At 36.8% G+C, this 18,760-nt stretch overlaps 1 protein-coding gene across 1 annotated transcript in view; it reads left to right on the top strand.

The window, feature by feature from the left end:
• Positions 1 to 345: 345 nt before the first annotated feature.
• The window catches only part of LOC135136063 (pre-mRNA-splicing factor 38B-like), a 60,363-nt gene continuing 41,948 nt past the window's right edge, over positions 346 to 18,760 (top strand). The window contains exons 1-2 of the mRNA XM_064065189.1: positions 346 to 634; positions 3,105 to 3,326. Coding sequence (XP_063921259.1) covers positions 346 to 634; positions 3,105 to 3,326 — 511 coding nt within the window. The remainder of the gene's footprint in view (positions 635 to 3,104; positions 3,327 to 18,760) is intronic.

Below are 18,760 nucleotides of genomic sequence, written 5' to 3'. Positions count from 1 at the left end.
ATATTCACTGTTAGTTTGATGTGACTGTGCAGTTGATATTTGGTTCTGTGGCTAAGCGATAGGACCACAAAAATAGTTATTAGTGTGACTAGCATAAATGTGTACAGTTTTTGTAGTAATGGGACGTCATTTTGGCTAAATGAGGGCGTAAGACCCAAGAGTTTTCCAATATGGAATAGCACTTTTACTGACTTCGGCGACATTTTGTGAAGTGTCGCTTAATACCGTCAAACATTACATTAATTTTTTGTCCTTTTAAGTGAATTAACTGAGCTTAATCAATAAATTCAATATTCGTTCTAAGCAAATAGTTTGTGGCTCTGTTTTTCGAATTACAGGCAATAAATGGAGGGAAAGAAAGGTACAGGTGGAGAAAGACGGAGGGAAAGAAAGACAGATGTGACGAAAAATATAAGAGAAGAAAGACAGAGGGGGAAAACGAAAAGAGCAGAAAGTAGGCTGGTGAGAAAAACAGGTGGAAAGAAGAGCAAAGAGAAGAAAGACAGATGCAGACATAACGGGAATGGAGAAAGGCAGAGGAGAAAAGACACATCAGAGGCGGAGGAAGACAGAAAGGAGAGACAGAAAGAGACGAAAAAAATAACAAAAAATGTTAAAGATAGACGGAGGAGCAGTGGGGGCAATTTTGTTTTTACTTTATTTTGCCCGTCTTCTGGTGTTCACCCTCTTATGTGTATTTTTCCCCTTTTTTCTCCTCCCTGTCTTTACCTTTTTTGTGCGATTTCTCTCCTTATCTGTCTTTTTTGTCTTTTGTGTTCCTTTATGTCTTTTTTCCCTCTATCTCTCTATACCCCTGCTTCATTCTTCTCATCTGCGTTTCTCACCAGTCCCATTTTCCACTCTTCTTTCTCTTCCTCTGTCTTTCCCTAGCCATATCTTTCTCCCCTTCTGTTTTTCCTCACATCTGTCTTTCTCTCCTCTGTTATTTTTCCCATCTGGCTTTTCCCCCTTCCGTCTTTCCCTTTGATTTACTCTCCTTTCGTTTTCTGCACTTGTATCTTTTGTCCTCTTCATATTTCTCCACTTCTGTCGTTCTAATCCTCTATCTTTTTGCAAGTCTGTCTGCTCCTTTTCTTAAGACAAAACATTCTCTCTATTTTCTCACTCTGCGTTTCTCTCTTTCTCCTTGTCTATCTTTCTTCGTTTTAGTGTTCCTCTGTCTTCTTTTTTTCTGTTTTTCTTCAGCCTTGCTTATCTCTTCATCCGTCTGTCTTCACTTTATTCTTCCTCATTACTGTTTTTCTCACCAGTCTTCTTTCTCCTTTTTTTTTCCCCACTCTGTCTCCCTTTTCTTCCCTTCTGTTGTTCGACACATTTGTCTGTCTCTTCCCCGTTATTTATCACATCTAAATTTTTTCTCTTCTGTCTTCCGCCTCCACTTTCTCACCCCCCTTCTTTACATTTTTCTCATTTCTGTTCATCTGACGCTCTATTTTCCTCTCGCTGTCTTTCTCCGCATCTTAAAAACCGTCAAAATATATTTTTTGCCTTCCCAAGATACAAGATTTTGTTATTTTCTATCAGTTTATTCTTTCGTTTCTTCCTCTTTCTGTTCTTTCCGTCTTATCTCCCTCTGATTTCCTCCTTTTCTGTTTTATCACACCTTTGCCTTTTTCTTCTTCTTTCTTTCTATCTGTAGTTTTCACCCTGTTCTTCTTCTCTTTTGTGGTCTTCCCTGTTTCTCTTACTTCTCCTTCTTATGCCCTCCTCTACCTCTGTTTGTGTCTCCTCTTTCTGTGAATGATCCCATCTTTCCCCCGCTCTGTCTGTATTTCTTCTCTTTCGTGTTTCGCTATGTCCTTTTCCCTCTGTCTATCTCCACTCCAGCTTCATTTTCCCCATCTGTGCTTCACACCAGTTTCCTCTCTCCTCTTTTCTTCCTCATTCTCTCTATTCCACTTCTGTAGTCTTCTCTTCTCTTTTTCGTCACATTTGTCTAACTGTCTTCCGTTATTTTCCCCATCTACCTTTTGTCTCTTCTGTCTTTCCCCTCCCCCTTTTCCTTCCTTTATTTTTCTCCACTTGTACCTTTCTTAACTTCTGCTTATTCCCCCTCTATCTCTCCATCTTTCCCCACTTCAGTTTCTCTCACTTTCTATTTTTCTCCCAGTCTGTCTTCTCCTTGTATTTCTCTCCATCTTAAGAACCCTGAAGATAAAAGAACAAAAATAGAAGGAAAGAGAGGCATAGGTGGAGAAAAAAGGCAGAGAGAAAAGGGGAGAACGAAAAAAAGACAGATGGTGAGAATCTCAATGGGAAAGAAACTAGAAGAACAAACAAAGAGAAAAACGGAGAGAAATGCACAGAGGAAAACAAACAGAAGTAAAGGACAACAGAAGAAGGAAAGACAGTGAAGAGAAAGAGGAATGGAACATTGAGGTGTGAAAAGACAAAAAAGAAACAAATCAAAGGGGATGCAAAATAAGAAGAAAAGATGGAGAAAGAGAGGAAAGAATAAACTGTTAGAAAAAAACAAAGAAATATTAAGATAGACAAAGGAACAGCGGGGGCACGATTTTTTTAATATTGAGGGGACAATGGAGTTGCCTTGAGAGCCCTTAAGATGGGAAGAAAGACGGCTAGAAGACAGATTGGGAAGGAAAGGTGAAGAAAAACAGGGAAAAATGACACAAAGCGAAACACAAAAAAGAAGAAAAACGGGGAAAAGTACAGAGAAGAAGACAAACAAAAGTGGGAAAGAACGAAAGAGGGAAAGACGAGAGGGAGAAAGATGGGAAAAAATACACAGAGCAAAATAGGGAATAGAAAGACCGGATAAAAGATAAAGGGGAAGATTTCCAGAAATGGGGGAAATAGAAGGAAAGAGAGGCACAGTGAGGAAAGACAAGAGCAGCAAAAAGAGTGTTGAGAAAGACAGATGGAGAAACAAGTATAGAGAAAAAGGAACAAAAAAGAAAGTAAACATATAGCGGAACACATAAATAAAAGACCGGGAAATACGGGGAGAGACACAAAGGTAGGGAAAGACAGTGGAGAGAGAGAAAAAAGGATAAAGGAGACTGGTGAGGAAGACAGACGGGAAGAAGAGCAAAAACGAGAGAAACAGACAGAGGGATAAACAGAGGTGGAGAAAGACAGAGGGGAAAGTGACACAGGGCGAAACACAATAAAGAAAAATGACGGGGAGAAGTATAGAGACGAAGAACGGAATGGGGAAAGACGGAAGAAAAATACACAGGGAAGAACACCAAGAAGGAGGAAAACACAGAGGGAGAAAGACTTGATGGAAATGACAGTTGGAAAGAAAGTGATGGGGAAAGAGAGAAAAGAAGACAGTCAGAGAGGTAAAAAATGGAAATAATGTAAAGAGAGAGAGACGAAGAAATAAACTGATATAAAAGAAAAAAACAGTTTATAATGTGTAAGTAGAGTAATACAGGGAATAGGCAGACCGGGAGAAAAACGGAAGGGAAGGAAGGGACCGGTGAAGAAGGAGAGAAAGAGTCAATTGGAGGGGTATAACAGAAGTGAATAAAGGTAAGTGCGTGGAAAGGAAGAGAGAAGAAGAGAAAGAAAAGAGTGTAGAAAAAGACGGGTGGTGAGAATATCAAAGGCGAGCAAGGTAGAAGAACAAACAAACAGAAAAGCGGAGAGAAATGTAGAGGGAAAAACAAACAGAAGTAAAAACAACAGAAGAAGGAAAGACAGTGGAGAGAAAGATATTGTGGGAACAACAGAAGAGAAAGAGAAATAGAAGACTGAGGTGCCATAAGACAAAAAAGAAGAAATTCAAAGGGGAAGCAAAATAGGGAGAAGAGAAGGAGAAAAGAATAAACTGTTAGGAAATAACAAAAAAGTATAAAGATAAATAAAAGAACATCGGGGGCAGGATTTTTTTGATATTGAGGGGAAAATGGAGTTGTCTTGAGAGCCCTTAAGATGGGAAGAAAGACAAGATAGCGGGAGAAGGAGAGAAAAGGAAACGGAAAGACGGAGGACACAAAAGACAGATGGAAACAATAACAGAGGAGAGAGAGGCAAATGGGGAGAATAGCAAAGAGGAGAAAAACAGATGGAGGGATAATCAGAGGTGAAGAGAAACAGGGGAAAATGACACAAAGCGAAACACAAAAGAGAAGAAAGACGGGAAAAAGTACAGAGAAGAAAATAAGCAAAGTGGGGAAGAACGGAAGCGGGAAAGACGGAAGGGAGAAATATGGGAAAAAATACAGAGGTGCAGAAAGACAGAAAAGGAGAAAGTCAGAGTGGCGAAAAAGGGAAAGGAGAGAGGGAGAGACGAAAAAAACTTAAAGAAAAGAAAAAATTACTACTTATGTTGAAGAACAAAAACGGCAGTAGAAAGACTGGGAAAAATATGGAGGGGAAGAAGGACAGAATTGGGACGAAATAGAAGATACAGGAACGATAGAAGGGAAGTCAGTCACAGGTGGCGAAAGAAAGAGAAGGGAGCAAAGACAAGTGTAGAAAAAGACAAATGGAGAAACAAACAGGGAGAACGAGGGACAGAAGGTAAAGTAAACACATAGCGAAACGAAGGGTAAAAACAGGGAAAACAGAAAGAGGGATAATCAGAAGTGGAGAAAAACAGAGGGGAAAATGACAGCCAAATACAATAAAAAATGACGAAGAGAAGTACACAGAGAAAGACAAACAGAAGTGAGGAAGAACGGAGGGGGGAAAGACATGATGGAAACGACACACACAGAGAAAGTGGATCGGAAAGACAAAGATGGGGAAAGACAGAAAAGGAAAACGTCAGAGACGGAAAAAATGGAAAAAAGGAAGTGAGAAAGAGAGAGACGAACAAATAAACTGATAGAAAAGAAAAAGCAGTTTATAATATGGGGAGTAATACAGGGAAGAGACACACCGGGAGAAAAATAGAAACGTAGAAAGGGACAGGTGGAGAAAAAGGGAAAGAAAGAGTCAAGTGGAGGGGTAAAACAAAAATAAATGAAAGAATGGCCGTGGAAAGATCGAGAGAAGAAGAGAAAGAAAAATGTGCAGAAAAAGATAGATGGTGAGAATATCAAAGGGGGGAAAGTAGCAGAACAAACAAAGCGAAAAACGGAGAAAAATGCAGAGGGGAAAACAAACAGAAGTAAATACAAAAGAAGAAGGCAGGACAGTTGAGAGAAAGATATAGTGGAAACGAAAAAAGAAGGAATTCAAAGAAGAGGAGGAAAAAGAGAAGAAAGAATAAACTGTTAGAAAATAACAAAAAAGATAGACAAAGGAACTGCGGGGGCTGGATTTTTTTGATATTGAAGAGACTATGGAATTGTCTTGAGAGCCCTTAAGACGGGAAGAAAGACAACGGGAAGACAGATTGGGAGAAAGATAGCGGGAAGAAGAAGATAAAAGGGAACGGGAAGACGGAAGTGGCAAAAATCAGATGGAAACAAAAGCAGAGGAGAGAGAGAGGCCAATGGGGAGAAGAGCAAAGAGGAGAAAAACAGATGGAGGTATAATCAGAGGTGAAGAAAAATAGCGGAAAATAACACAGAGCGAAACACAAAAGAGAAGAAAGACGGGAAAAATTATAGAGAAGAAGATAACCGAAGTGGGAAAGAACGAAAGAAGGAAAGACAGGAGAGAGAAAGACAGAAAAGGAGAAAGTCAGAGAGGGGAAACGCCAGGGAAGAGAGAGACGAAAAAGGCTTATAGAAAATCAAAATGCAGTACTTATGTTGGAGAACAAAAGAGGCACTAAAAAGACCGGGAAAAACATAGAGGGGAAGAAGAGTAGAAATGGGACGAAATAGAAGATATAGGACGAATAGAAGGGAAGAGAGTTAAAGCGGTGACGAAAGAAAGAGAAAGAGAGGAAAGATGCAGAAAAAGACAGACGGAGGAACAAGTATAGAGAACGAGGAACAGAAGGGAAAGTAAAGACACAACGAAACGAAGGACAAAAACACGAAAAACAGAGAGGGATAAACAGCGGTGGCGAAAAACAGGGGGATAAATGACAAAGCAAAACACAATAAAGAAAGTAGACGGGGGGAAGGATAGAGAGAAAGACAAACGGAAGTGAGGAAGAACGGAAGGGGGAAAGACATAATGGAAACGAAAGATAGAGAGAAAGTGGATTGGAAAGACAGAGATGGGGTAAAAGAGAAAAGGAGAAAGTCAATAACGGAAAAAATGGAAAAAGGAAGAGAGGACGAGACGAACAAATAAACTGATGGAAACGGAAAAAGAGAAACAAAGGAGTGCAGAAAAAGACGGATGGTGAGAATATCAAAGGAGAGGAAAGTAGAAGAACAAACCAAGAGAAAAACGGAGAGAAGTGCAAAGAAAAAAACAAACAGAAGTAAAGAACAACAGAAGAAGGAAAGACAGTTGAGAGAAAGATATGTTGGAAACGAGAAAAGAAGAAATTCAAAGAAGAGAACGAGAAAGAGAAGAAAGAATAAACTGTTAGAAAATAACAAAAAAGATAGACAAAGGAAGAGAGGGGGCAGGATTTTTTTGATATTGAGAGGGCAGTGGAGCTGTCTTGTGAGTCCTTAAGATGGGAAGAGAGGTAGCCAGAAAATAGATTGGGAGAAAGATAGCAGGAAGACGGAGAGAAAGGGGAAAGGGAGGAGAGAGGGGGCAAAAGACAGATGGGAACAATAGAATAAAAGCAGGAGAATGACACAAAGCAAAACACAAACGAGAAGAAAAATAAATATGGGAAAAATACATGGAGGTGTAGAAAGACAGAAAAGGAGAAAGTCAGAGAGGGGAAAAAAGGAAAGGAGGGAGAGAGACGAAAAAACTTATAGAAAAGAAAAAAGAAGTGCTTATGGTGGGGAGCCAAGTAGGAAGTAGAAAGACCGGGAAAAATAGAGAAGAAGAAGAGCAGAGGTCGGACGAAATAGAAGATATAGGAACAATAGAGGGAAGAGAGGCACAGGTGGCGAAATAAAGACAAGAGAAGAAAAAAGAGTGTAGAAAAAGACAATTGGAAAGAAAGAGGAACAGAAGGGAAAGTAAACGCAGCGAAAAACATAAATAAAGGACCGGGAAATACGGAGAGAGAAACAAAGGTAGGAAAAGACACAGGGGAGAAAGGAGACTCGTCCGAAAGACAGATGGGAAGAAGGGCAAAAACGAGAAAAACAGATAGAGGGAAGAAGAGAAAAGGAGAAAGAGAAGGAAAAAATGGAAAGAAAGAAGAGGGAAAGAAAAAAGCAGTTTATAATATGGGGAGTAGACAGACCGGGAAAAAACAGAAGGGAAGAAAGCGAGGGTGGAGAAAGAGAGAGAGAAAGAGTCAAGTGGAGGAGTAAAACAGAAGAGAATAAAGGCAAGAGCGCGGAAAGAAAAAAAGAAAGAAAGACAGAAAAGGAGAGAGAAAAGAGTGCAGAAAACGACAGATAGGGAGACAAGCAGAGAGGAAAAGAAACAGATGAGTAAATAAACAAAGAGTGAAACGCATAAGAGAAGGACCGAGGGAAATATGGAGAGAGAAACAACTAAAGGTGGCGAAAGACAGAGGACAAAAACGCTGAGAAAACGAAGAACGTTTCCATTAAAGGGAGTGGAAAATACTCAGAGGCGGAGAAACACAGAAGGGTAAATATAAAAGATAATCCATAGCCAGTGCCGCGTAATATCGACAACCATTATATTAATTGTTTATCCTTTTAAGTAAATTAAGCATTCGTTATTATAAGTAAATAATACGCTGTTTTTCCAAACACTTAATACATTATATGTGTGGGTCTTGTGTCGATTTTCTACTCCGTTTGAGTAACAGTAATTCAGCAGATTTTACTAATTATTGTGTGATTATGGTTAAAAAAAGTAAGCGTAGTTTCCACCTGCGTGAATATTTTAGAAAAGGTGCATTAAATTAAATGTTCATTTTTGGAGTAAAGCCCATTTGCAACTAATCCCGTTGTTCCGAGTTTAAGACCGCTATTAATCTCGGTGATATTAATCTCTACATATTTTACAACATTCCAATTATAAATCAAGGAAGAGTTTGTAAACTGAACCTCGAAATATAATCCTTTTATTCGCAAGTGTGAACATAAACAGCATCAGCAGTCCGCCCACGATGAAATTTTCTTTTCGCCAATTTGCCATAACAAGGGTCCGGACTTAACCCAGAACGCACCTTCGAAATTCCCATTAATTGTGAATTATTTTCCCTCAACATTTATCACTTTATCAAAAAGTCGAGATGCGCGAACCGGATAAACCTACAACCGCACAATGAAATCACATCAACGTCACGAGCAGAAGCCAACTTTTAACCACAACTTAATCCCGAAGAAAGCCCCACACGACCCAGGCCTATCTGAAAATATTATCTGGCGGCGTCAATACGTACTACCACTTTAAAAACTGCTATAACTTTAAATGTACGTATCGGGGCTTTTACCATAAAAAAGTTTAAATTATGAAATTGAACGCCAATGAATATATTTCATATTAAATTCGGATTTTCTCGAAAAACTTCGATGAAAACTCGGTAAAAGCGCCTCAATTCTGTGCACCTAATACCGCGTCAATAAATCGTGTTATACGTGGCCGTAATGTAGATTTACGGAGTGTATGTGTGTGATCCTGTCCGATCTGTATTTATGGCTTATCAAACCCGTTTAAAATACGTTAGGCTTCGCCGAAAACGATACCTGTAACATACGATCGCGTCATTTATATCTAACGTCGCCATCAAAGCGCCCTAAATCATACCTGCTCAATTTTAAACGCTTTCTGAACCCGCCATTCATTAAAAGCTTCGTTACACGTTCTGCGGACACGAAAGCTCTAATTTGGATGCCGCATCACTCAGACCCCGATTGGAGATGATTAATATCGAGGAAGATTGCTAATTAATTTTTTGCACATTATTTCACCACACAATGTTTGCTTTCAAAGCTCGGAAACCAGTCATGCTGAAGGATGTCGAAGCAGGTCAAAGTTTAATTGAAAGCCACATCAAAACCTACAAGGTCGGATAGTTCCATTATTCTTCAAGATACACCCCGGTCGTTATTACTACCTAAAACTTTAAGTGTCAAACATTTATACAGATGTTTTATCGAAGAACATAAAATTCGAGTAGCGTGTAAAGTTAATGGTCACTCTTGCGCGAAATATTCGACATTAAATTCGGTTGTCGACGACTGAAGCCTGCACGATGTACTCTTTGATAAAAAAGCTCATCCACTTGCTGACTTTTCGATTTTAAATTAATTAAAAGGGATTGATAAAAACCAAAACATGAAGTTATATTTATTTTCAGAAAGAAAAGCACTGATACCTCAAAGGGGGCAGACATAATTGTGAATAATATAACAAACTTTTTTAAATAAATAAAGTTGAGCCCCCCAGAAGCTTTCACATTAAAAAAAAAGATGTCTGAGGCCCCCGAGAAGGTTTTACGTTTTTAAAAAAGACAGTTGGGACCCCCGAGAAGGTTTCGCATTATTAAAAAAAAGACATTTTGAGTCCCCGAGAAGGTTTTACATTTTTATACAAGACAGTTGAACCCCCGAAAAGGTTTCACATTTTTAAAAAAAGACATCTGGCGTCCCCGAGAAGGTTTTACATTTTTAAAAAACACAGTTGAGCCCCCGAGAAGGTTTCACATTATAAAAAAAAAACAGTAGGGACCCCCGAGAAGGTTTCACATTAAAAAAGAAGATGTTTGGCACCCCCGAGAAGGTTTTACATTTTTAAAAAAGACAGTTGGGACCCCCGAGAAGGTTTCACATTCTTAAAAAAAAGACATTTTGAGTCCCTGAGAAGGTTTTACATTTTTATACAAGACAGTTGAGCCCCCGAGAAGGTTTCACATTCTTAGAAAAAGACATCTGGAGTCCCCGAGAAGGTTTCACACTATAAAAAAAAAAAAAACAGTGGGGACCCCCGAGAAGGTTTTACAATCTTAAAAAAAAGACATCTGGCGTCTCCGAGAAGGTTTTACATTTTTAAAAAACACAGTTGTGCCCCGAGGAGGTTTCACATTATAAAAAAAAAACAGTTGAGACCCCCGAGAAGGTTTCATAATAAAAAAAAGACATTTGTAGCCCCAGAGAAGGTTTCACATTAAAAAAAGATATTTGGGTCCCCCGAGAAGATTATATATTTTTAAAAAAGACAATTGAGACCCACGAGCAGGTTTTATATAAATATAAAAAAAAAATAAAAACAATTGGGCTCCTGAGAAGGTTTCACATTCTTAAAAAAGACATTTGGTTCGCATTTAACCATCTACATGATATTTTTTCTAATATACATACCAAATTTGACAACAATCAAACCAGCAGTTTCGGAGATTACGTGTCACCGGAAAGACAGCTTACGCTCGGGAAGTAAAAAAAAATTGGTTGAACCCGATTAAAGTTGCCAAATAAAGTCTTTTGACCCGGAGACTCCAGCATCTATCTCCGGGTTAAGGCATGTTAATGAAAATTCTTGGCTAAAATCCTCTAAAAAAAAAACTGTAACTTGACCGAGAGCCTCATGGATACAATAATTTTCCAATTTTCCAAAATTAAGATTTTGATATGTTCGAGTGTAAAAAATCAAAATGCATCAATCGCACAAGTTTCAATGCTTTCGGCGTTTGATTTAAAAAAAAGACGTAACTTCATTGAGGTATATAGAGAATGTTTGTTTCTGTCACCTAAAAGTGATTTTATTAAATAAGGAAAAATTATACATATTAAATAAAACCATAAGATATTTTTTAAATTAATACATTCAGAGCCGACGTGGAAGGATCTAGCATTCCGCATAAAATTATAAAAGAAAAATTTAACCACCTGCAACAATTAAAAAGCAGTTTGGAAAGGGATTATCATTTATTTTACGTCAAACTTCCCCATTTAAGATAATAATAATTAATAAATCATTTTTCTTTGTATTTCATGTTATGTATTTGATTTTTTTCTGATCACATAAAATAAATAATAAATAAATTTATTTTTTGTGTTTTTTTCAGAATGAAATAATTACTAGCTCACTCCTCTGTACCTGTTTAAAAAAAGTGCTATATTATCAATTATTACTATATTAATAATAACTGCCAATACTTTTGCATAAGCGTTTTTTAATAAAATATTTTATCTTTCCAAGTATTAGTCCCGCCACCCGCCCTATATTTTCTTGAGGGTACATTATTTGCCAAAATCAGTCTTATCTTAGCAAAAACTAGCACTTTTGCTTATTTTAGGTAGAATTTATTGCAAAATTTTGACATAATATCATACATTTTTTTGATCAACGAGTTATCATGCATTTGCAACTTTCCTTTTCATTTTCAAAGTTAAATTCCAAATTTTGTCATAAAAATTTGATCCTTTTCTAAAAATCTTGATGGGACCAAAACTTAACACGGATTCATAAACTACACGTGTAGGAGTATGTTATTTTATTTAAAACTCATTCTCTTTGTACAATTTGACGTGACTTCATAACTTTGTTGATTGACAGACAGATGGAATCACGAGACCTATTTTTTCTTCCGCTCTGGAAATAAAAATCGACCACAATATTATGTAGCTACACATTTTTGAGTTCATGAATTCGTTTAAACTCTCCTATTCGGCTGGCAAACCTCATCGCTTTCGTCCGTTACAAACAAAAGACAAAAACGAAAAAAGCGCCACCGTGCTTTTTCAAGTGTTTGGAAGCAGAGCGTTTATCATCGATTTTCTAAAACGGGAGTGTAATGGCATAAATACTGTAACAATTTATTGCGAAATAAAGCCCACAATCCGATTTAAACGCAAAAGCTTGAAATCCAGTGGCTTCCGTTTCCATTAAAGCAAGGCGAAACGTTTAATAGTTGATGCATAATAAATAAGCGTGTAATAGCGAATATGGCTAAGTGGTTGTCTTCTTTAAAAACCGTTCATTCACTGATTGCATAATATTCTTAAGTCTATAAATAAATTGAAAGAAAATTTGGACGCTAATAATAATAACAACGATTTTAATAATTTAGTATTGTGGCGATGTTTTGCAGAAATTTCTCGAACCATTTGCGTGTGAATTTAACACCACCTTATTAAGCAATAAACCATCAACGAGCTCACTTTAACCACAAAGAAACTGATTTATAACCCTCCGCGAAAAAATTTATGAACACAGCGGAGGGGTTCTCCGAACGATTCGTTAATTGTCTCGAATAAGAGCGCCCACCACGAAGAAAAGAGAGATATTATCAATTTCCCGACTCCCTATAGTAACAATAATACAACATCGTTTTAGAAGCACGATGACTAAGTGGGTTTTTATTATAAAAGAATAATTTATAAGAAGGAGAAATCTTGCCCATTCACAATATTTGATTAATATCAGTGTATAAAAGTAATGCTGGCGTAGGCTTGTTATTTTGAAAAAGGCCTATCGTTTATTTAACGACCGCATTACTTGCGGTTTTGTACACGGCTTTCTTATTCGGGGATGGGAGTCTATAGTGATAAATGGATAGGGGCAAAGTTGCTTTGCATTCTTTACATGTCTGGGTCATACGCTTATTATAGCGGGGAAATACGTCTTCATTGCTTTGTATACCGAATCCCGAGGGACGCTAAAATGTTTTAGAGCTCTGGCCGGAAAAACAATTTTTTGTTAGCCGAGGCTACCACTCTTTATCATCAATAAGACGAGCTTTTACGCCGACTGCACACTGTGTAAAACATTTTTACTTCCGAGCGGAGCTAAAGAAGTATTGTAATCGGGGCCATCGGGCGACTGGATTGTTTCATATTTTCGCGATGTGTCATGACCCCAAGACTACAAAAAATGGGTCTCCCGTGTCCGTCTGTCTGTTGTCTGTCCCGATTTTTATTGACAAATAATCCAAAAAGAGGCAAGAATTTTTCATTCCGCGCCCTTCGTGATGAAAAAAATTTCCCGAACTTTATAAAGCATTAAACATGACACTTGTTTGCCGCATTTTTTTCTTTAGAATTTTAATATGATTACGAAATTTTGTTGAAGAAAACTGTAATTACGAACTTGACAAAGCTGCCATTATTAAAAAAACACTGCAGCACAGTCATTGTTTTTAACAGGAAAATCAACTGTAGCTCCCAGTAAATTAAGAAGAGTTTCAAATTATCTGCGAAAGAAAGGGTTAGAAGCAATTTATAGTTCAAAAAATAAAGATATAGTAAGCAATTCAAGCATTTCAACAAGTACTAATACAAATCAGTCTCAAAAATTTTCTAGAAAGATTGCATACAGAGATCTGTATTATAGTTCTTCAGACTCTGAAAAAACGATGCCGAAGTATTTAAAAATTATGCCAGAAGCACAGATGATAGTTTTCAAAATTTTACCATGTTTGCCAAGGTAATGGGACTAAATTGTCAATGAGCAAAAGACTGCAATATTTTCTTCTTTTGAATTTGCCAATGATGAACGTTTGTCGATAAATAGGCAATAACGCTGGATTTTGCTACAAAAAATTGATTTTTTTAACTTTAGTGTGCCTTTAATGAATTCAGAAAAACAAGCTGTACAAAAGTCTTATAAAAAAAGTAAAGAAAAATCACTTTCTAAGATATGACTGACTTGGAAAATAATATACCCTCTAAGAAAATAAAGGGCGGGGGCTGGGGCTACTAGTACTTGCTAAGATAAAACTGAGTTTGGTAAATAATATATCTTCCAAGAAAAGAGAGGGTGGGTGGGCGGGGATAGTATTTGCTATGATAAGACTTGTAAAAAAGTCCGATGCCGTAGACAAATAAAAATAAAATAGAATGTCAAAACACATTTATAGGATGTAATTTTAGTTTTTTACACCGTTATTGGCATTACTTTTGTTTAAATATATAGAGGTTATAAATAAATGTCTGGAAAATATTTTTTTTTATATCTCAAAGAAACGGTATTAAGGTTGCCAACTCTCTTAAGATCTCAACCCGAAGAAATACTTTTAAAATATAATTATTATACTGAAAACAGTCAATTAAGTAAAAAAAATAGTTACTTAAAGATTAAAATTATTAAACAGTAACAAAAAAAAATATCGTTGACGTAATTTTCAAACGGCGTAACTCCGAATTGACACATTTTACAGGAGAGCAAAACAACTTGATAAATATTTTTTCCTCAAAAATAATATGCAACAGAAAGTGGTTTTATTTAAAAAAAAAAAGTATACAAAAGTATTGGCAGTTATTATTTTATAATTTCCAGTTCATTTTTTGGTAAACGTTGTTTCGTAAAATTCTAATGTATAAAGAATTACCTTTTGGGAGTTAAGAATTTTGCTCAGTTATAGCTCAGATTTTTTTTAAACAGGTACAGAGGAGTGAACTAGTGATTAATAGATTCTGAACAAAACACAAACCTTAAATTTACTTATTATTTATTCTATGCAATCAGCTTTGAATCTATTAATTTAAAAAATATCTCGCGATTTTATATACTAGGAGTACAATTTTTCCTTATTTATTAAAATAATTTTTTAGGTGACACAAATATTTCAATGAACTTACGTCTTCTTCTAAATCAGATTTAAAAATATAATCAAACGTCGAGAGCATCGAAACTTGCCTGGTTGATGCATTTCGATTTACACTCGAAAATATCAAAATTACAATTTTGAAAAATTGAAAAATTATTGTGAAGCTTACGATTAAGCTCCAGTTTTTTTTGAGGATTTTAACCAACCCAAGAATTTCCATTAACATGCCTGAACCTGGAGATAGACGCTGTACCCGAAGTCTCCGGATTAAAAGACCTTAGTTGGCGACCTTAATGGGGTTCTACCAATAATTTTTTTCATTCCTGAGTGTAATCTAAGGAAGTATCATTATAACTAAGGAGTTCATCGGACCAATAGGCAGTTTTAAATTTTCTCGACGGTGCCAACCGTCTTTTTTAAAAATGGAAAACCTTCTCCGGAGCCCCAAATGTCATTTTTTTTATTGTGAAACCTTCTCAGGGATCCCAAATATATTTTTGTAAAAATATAAAACCTTCTCGGGGGCCCCAAATGTATTTTTTTTTGGGTGAAACTTCTCTGGGGTTCCAACTTCTTTTTAAAAATGTAAAACCTTCTCGGGGGAGCCGAATGTATTCTTTTTTTTTTATTAATATGAAACCTTGTCGGGGTCCCATCTGTCTTTTTTAAAAATGTAAAACCTTCTCGGGAGCCCCAAATGTCATTTTTTTTATTGTGAAATCTTGTCGGGGGTCCCAACTGTCTTTTAAAAAAATGTGAAACCTTCTCGGGGGCCCCAAATGTCATTTTTTTAATGTGAAACCTTATCGGGGGTCCCAAACAATTTTTGTTTTTAATCTGAAACCTTCTCAGGGTTCCCATCTGACTTTTTTAAAAATGTAAAACCTTCTCGGGAGCCCCAAATGTCATTTTTTTTATTGTGAAATCTTGTCGGGGGTCCCAACTGTCTTTTAAAAAAATGTGAAACCTTCTCGGGGGCCCCAAATGTCATTTTTTTAATGTGAAACCTTATCGGGGGTCCCAAACAATTTTTGTTTTTAATCTGAAACCTTCTCAGGGTTCCCATCTGACTTTTTTAAAAATGTAAAACCTTCTCGGGAGCCCCAAATGTAATTTTTTTTATTGTGAATCCTTGTCGGGGGTCCCAACTGTCTTTTAAAAAAATGTGAAACCTTCTCGGGGTCCCCAAATGTATTTTTTTTTAATCTGAACCCTTGTCGGGGGTCCCGTCTGTCTTTTTAAAAATGTAAAACTTTCTCGGGGGTTCCAAATGTATTTTGTTTAAGGTGAAACCTTATCGGGGGTCCCATATGTCTTCCTTAAAAATATAAAACCTTCTCGAGGGTCCTAACCGTCTTTTTTAAAAATGGAAAACCTTCTCCGGGGCCCCAAATGTCATTTTTTTATTGTGAAACCTTCTCAGGGATCCCAAATGTATTTTTGTAAAAATATAAAACCTTCTCGGGGCTCCCAAATGTATTTTGTTTTAGGTGAAACTTCTCTGGGGTCTCAACTTTTTTTTAAAAATGTAAAACCTTCTCGGGGGCGCCGAATGTATTCTTTTTTTTTTTAATATGAAACCTTGTCGGGGTCTCATCTGTCTTTTTTAAAAATGTAAAACCTTCTCAGCTGCCCCAAATGTATTTTTTTTTAAGGTGAAACCTTGTCGGGGGTCTCATGTGTCTTTATTAAAAATGTAAAATCTTCTCGGGGGTGCCAACCGTCTTTTTTAAAAATTGAAAACCTTCTCGGGAGCCCCAAATGTCATTTTTTTTATTGTGAAACCTTGTCGAGGGTCCCAACTGTCTTTTAAAAAAATGTGAAACCTTCTCGGGGGCCCCAAATGTCATTTTTTTAATGTGAAACTTTATCGGGGGTCCCAAACAATTTTTGTTTTTAATCTGAAACCTTCTCGAGGGTCCCAACTCTCTTTTAAAAAAATGTGAAACCTTCTCGGGGGCGCCGAATGTATACTTTTTTTTTAATATGAAACCTTGTCGGGGTCCCATCTGTCTTTTTTAAAAATGTAAAACCTTCTCGGGGGCCCAAAATGTATTTTTTTTAAGGTGAAACCTTGTCGGGGGTCCCATGTGTCTTTATTAAAAATATAAAACTTTCTCGGGGGTGCCAATCGTCTTTTTTAAAAATTGAAAACCTTCTCGGGAGCCCCAAATGTCATTTTTTTAAATGTGAAATCTTCTCGAGGGTCCCAACTGTCTTTTAAAAAAATGTGAAACTTTCTGGGGGCCCCAACTGTCATTTGTGTAATGTGAAACCTTCTCGGGGGTCCCAAATGATTTTTATTTTTATTCTAAAACCTTCTTAGGGTTCCCATCTGACTTTTTTAAAAAATGTAAACCCTTCTCGGACGTCTAAAATGTATTTTCTTTTAATGTGAAACTTTTTCGGGGGTCCCAAGTGTTCTTTTTGATAATGTAAAACCTTCTCGGGGGCGCCAGATGTTTTTTTTTTAGAATGTGAAACCTTCTCTAGGTCCCCAAATGATTTTTTTTAATGTAAAACCTTCTCGAGTTTCCCAACTGACTTTTTTAAAAATGTAAAACCTTAATGTGCAGTCCAAATGCATTTTTTTAATAATATAAATCCTCGGGGGTCCCAACTGTATTTTTTTAAAGAAGGCGAAACCTTCTCGGGGGCTCCAAGTGTCTTTTTCAAGTATATTAAATCTTCTCGGAGCTCCCAGCTGTCTTTTTTTAAGGAAATGAAACCTCCTTTTTTTCTATTACGTTGTGCCTAGTACTATTATTTTGACTCCAGAGCGGTTATCACGAAAATGTAAAATTTCTCAAAATTAAATTTTATAATTTTTCAGAGAAGCAGTATTTGTTGGACTGTGCTTCAGAAGCCATGAAAGTTCTGTCGAAATACCTTTGAACCATTTTTTTTCAAACCATTGTCGTAAATAAATGCAGATTTTGTCTCCTTTGTCATTCGCCTCGAAAACACGCACAGCAATAAGACCTCATGAATATTTATTTAGCGAGTGGATTCCAAGTTTGAAAATTCATTACGAAAAGTCTATAACTAATCCGGAAGAGTTCAATATCTGCCATTAATCACGATGTTCGGCTCCCGAGCCGGATGAGGGAATCTGTGATCTGATAAGTGATACAGAATAATGAACAGGGAACGCTGCATCCAACTGATGTGTGGATCAGGTTGGCAGCTTTTCATCTTGTAATCTGAGAAGAGAGTAATTATTTTCCCATTAGCCGACTTAATATAGTCCTCGGAGGGATTTCATTTTCCTTATTATAACTCTAATACGCGTATAGTTTCTGTGTAGTCGTACTCGCTTGTCTGCTCCAATTTCGCAGGTACGGGTATTAACAGAACCAGACACAGAACAGGAGTAATACACAAGTCGCACAAATGACGCATTTTTATCAACGCGGGCGAACTTCGCCCTTAACGTTATTAATGGCGCGCACACGTCACAGACATCAAAAAAATAAACTTTGTCCATTACGAATTTTAAGATGACAGTTTTGTCGTTATCTCAAAATCGCGAGTCAAGTGTTTCGCTTGTTAAGTTCCATTCATTAGGGGCCTACTTGACATTCTTTTCTTTTTTCGCACTTGTTTATATCGAGTTTCCTATATAGCACTCGCTAGATAATTTAATCCAAAGTGCAAAACTTTGCTACACAAGTTGTAGCAGATCTTTTAAGGAAGTCTCCAAACTTGTCATGCAGAATTTCGAACTTATTTCATCGAGGAAACCTGACGAAGGAAACTAATCATTACGGGATGACCTTTTCACAAATTTTCAACCGAAACAGACTCATTATTTTATTCGCGGAGTTGTCTTTCGGTATGAATAATAGCTGCCCAGGATTAAGGTCACTTTTTGGTTACACATGCCGCAGATTCTTAGCATCCAACACCTACCCATCACGAAAGATGAATTAATCGAATGATGGATAGCAGAGACTATCAATCAAAATGTGAAAAATTAATATGAAGTGTTGTTTTTGTTTGTCATGGCAATGTTTTAGGAGCTATTGGATCCAGGATTTCATTTTTCTTGACTTATGGATAAAAAGTTGTATGTTGGTAGATATAAAGGAGACTTAGCTCCATATTTTCAAAATAAATACTAATTTCTAATTGAAATTTCTTATCGAACCCCGTCTTCATACATGCGTCCGCAGAATTGATGACTAGAGGACGGATTTATAAGCACAAAAAAATTAAGAATAAGCGCTTAAATAAGCACAACATTTTAGATAAAAAAGTTTTATTTTAAGCAAAAAAGCATTAAAAACATAATCATATTACAAATCAAAGAACACTTCTTAG

The sequence above is a fragment of the Zophobas morio genome, unplaced genomic scaffold (assembly GCF_036711695.1).
Source record: "Zophobas morio isolate AGI-343-1 ecotype UQ-CSIRO unplaced genomic scaffold, CSIRO_AGI_Zmor_V1 ptg000026l, whole genome shotgun sequence".
NCBI classification, from domain to species: domain Eukaryota; kingdom Metazoa; phylum Arthropoda; class Insecta; order Coleoptera; family Tenebrionidae; genus Zophobas; species Zophobas morio.
Note: the sequence above shows the minus strand (reverse complement) of the source record. Positions and strands in the feature narration are given on the sequence as shown.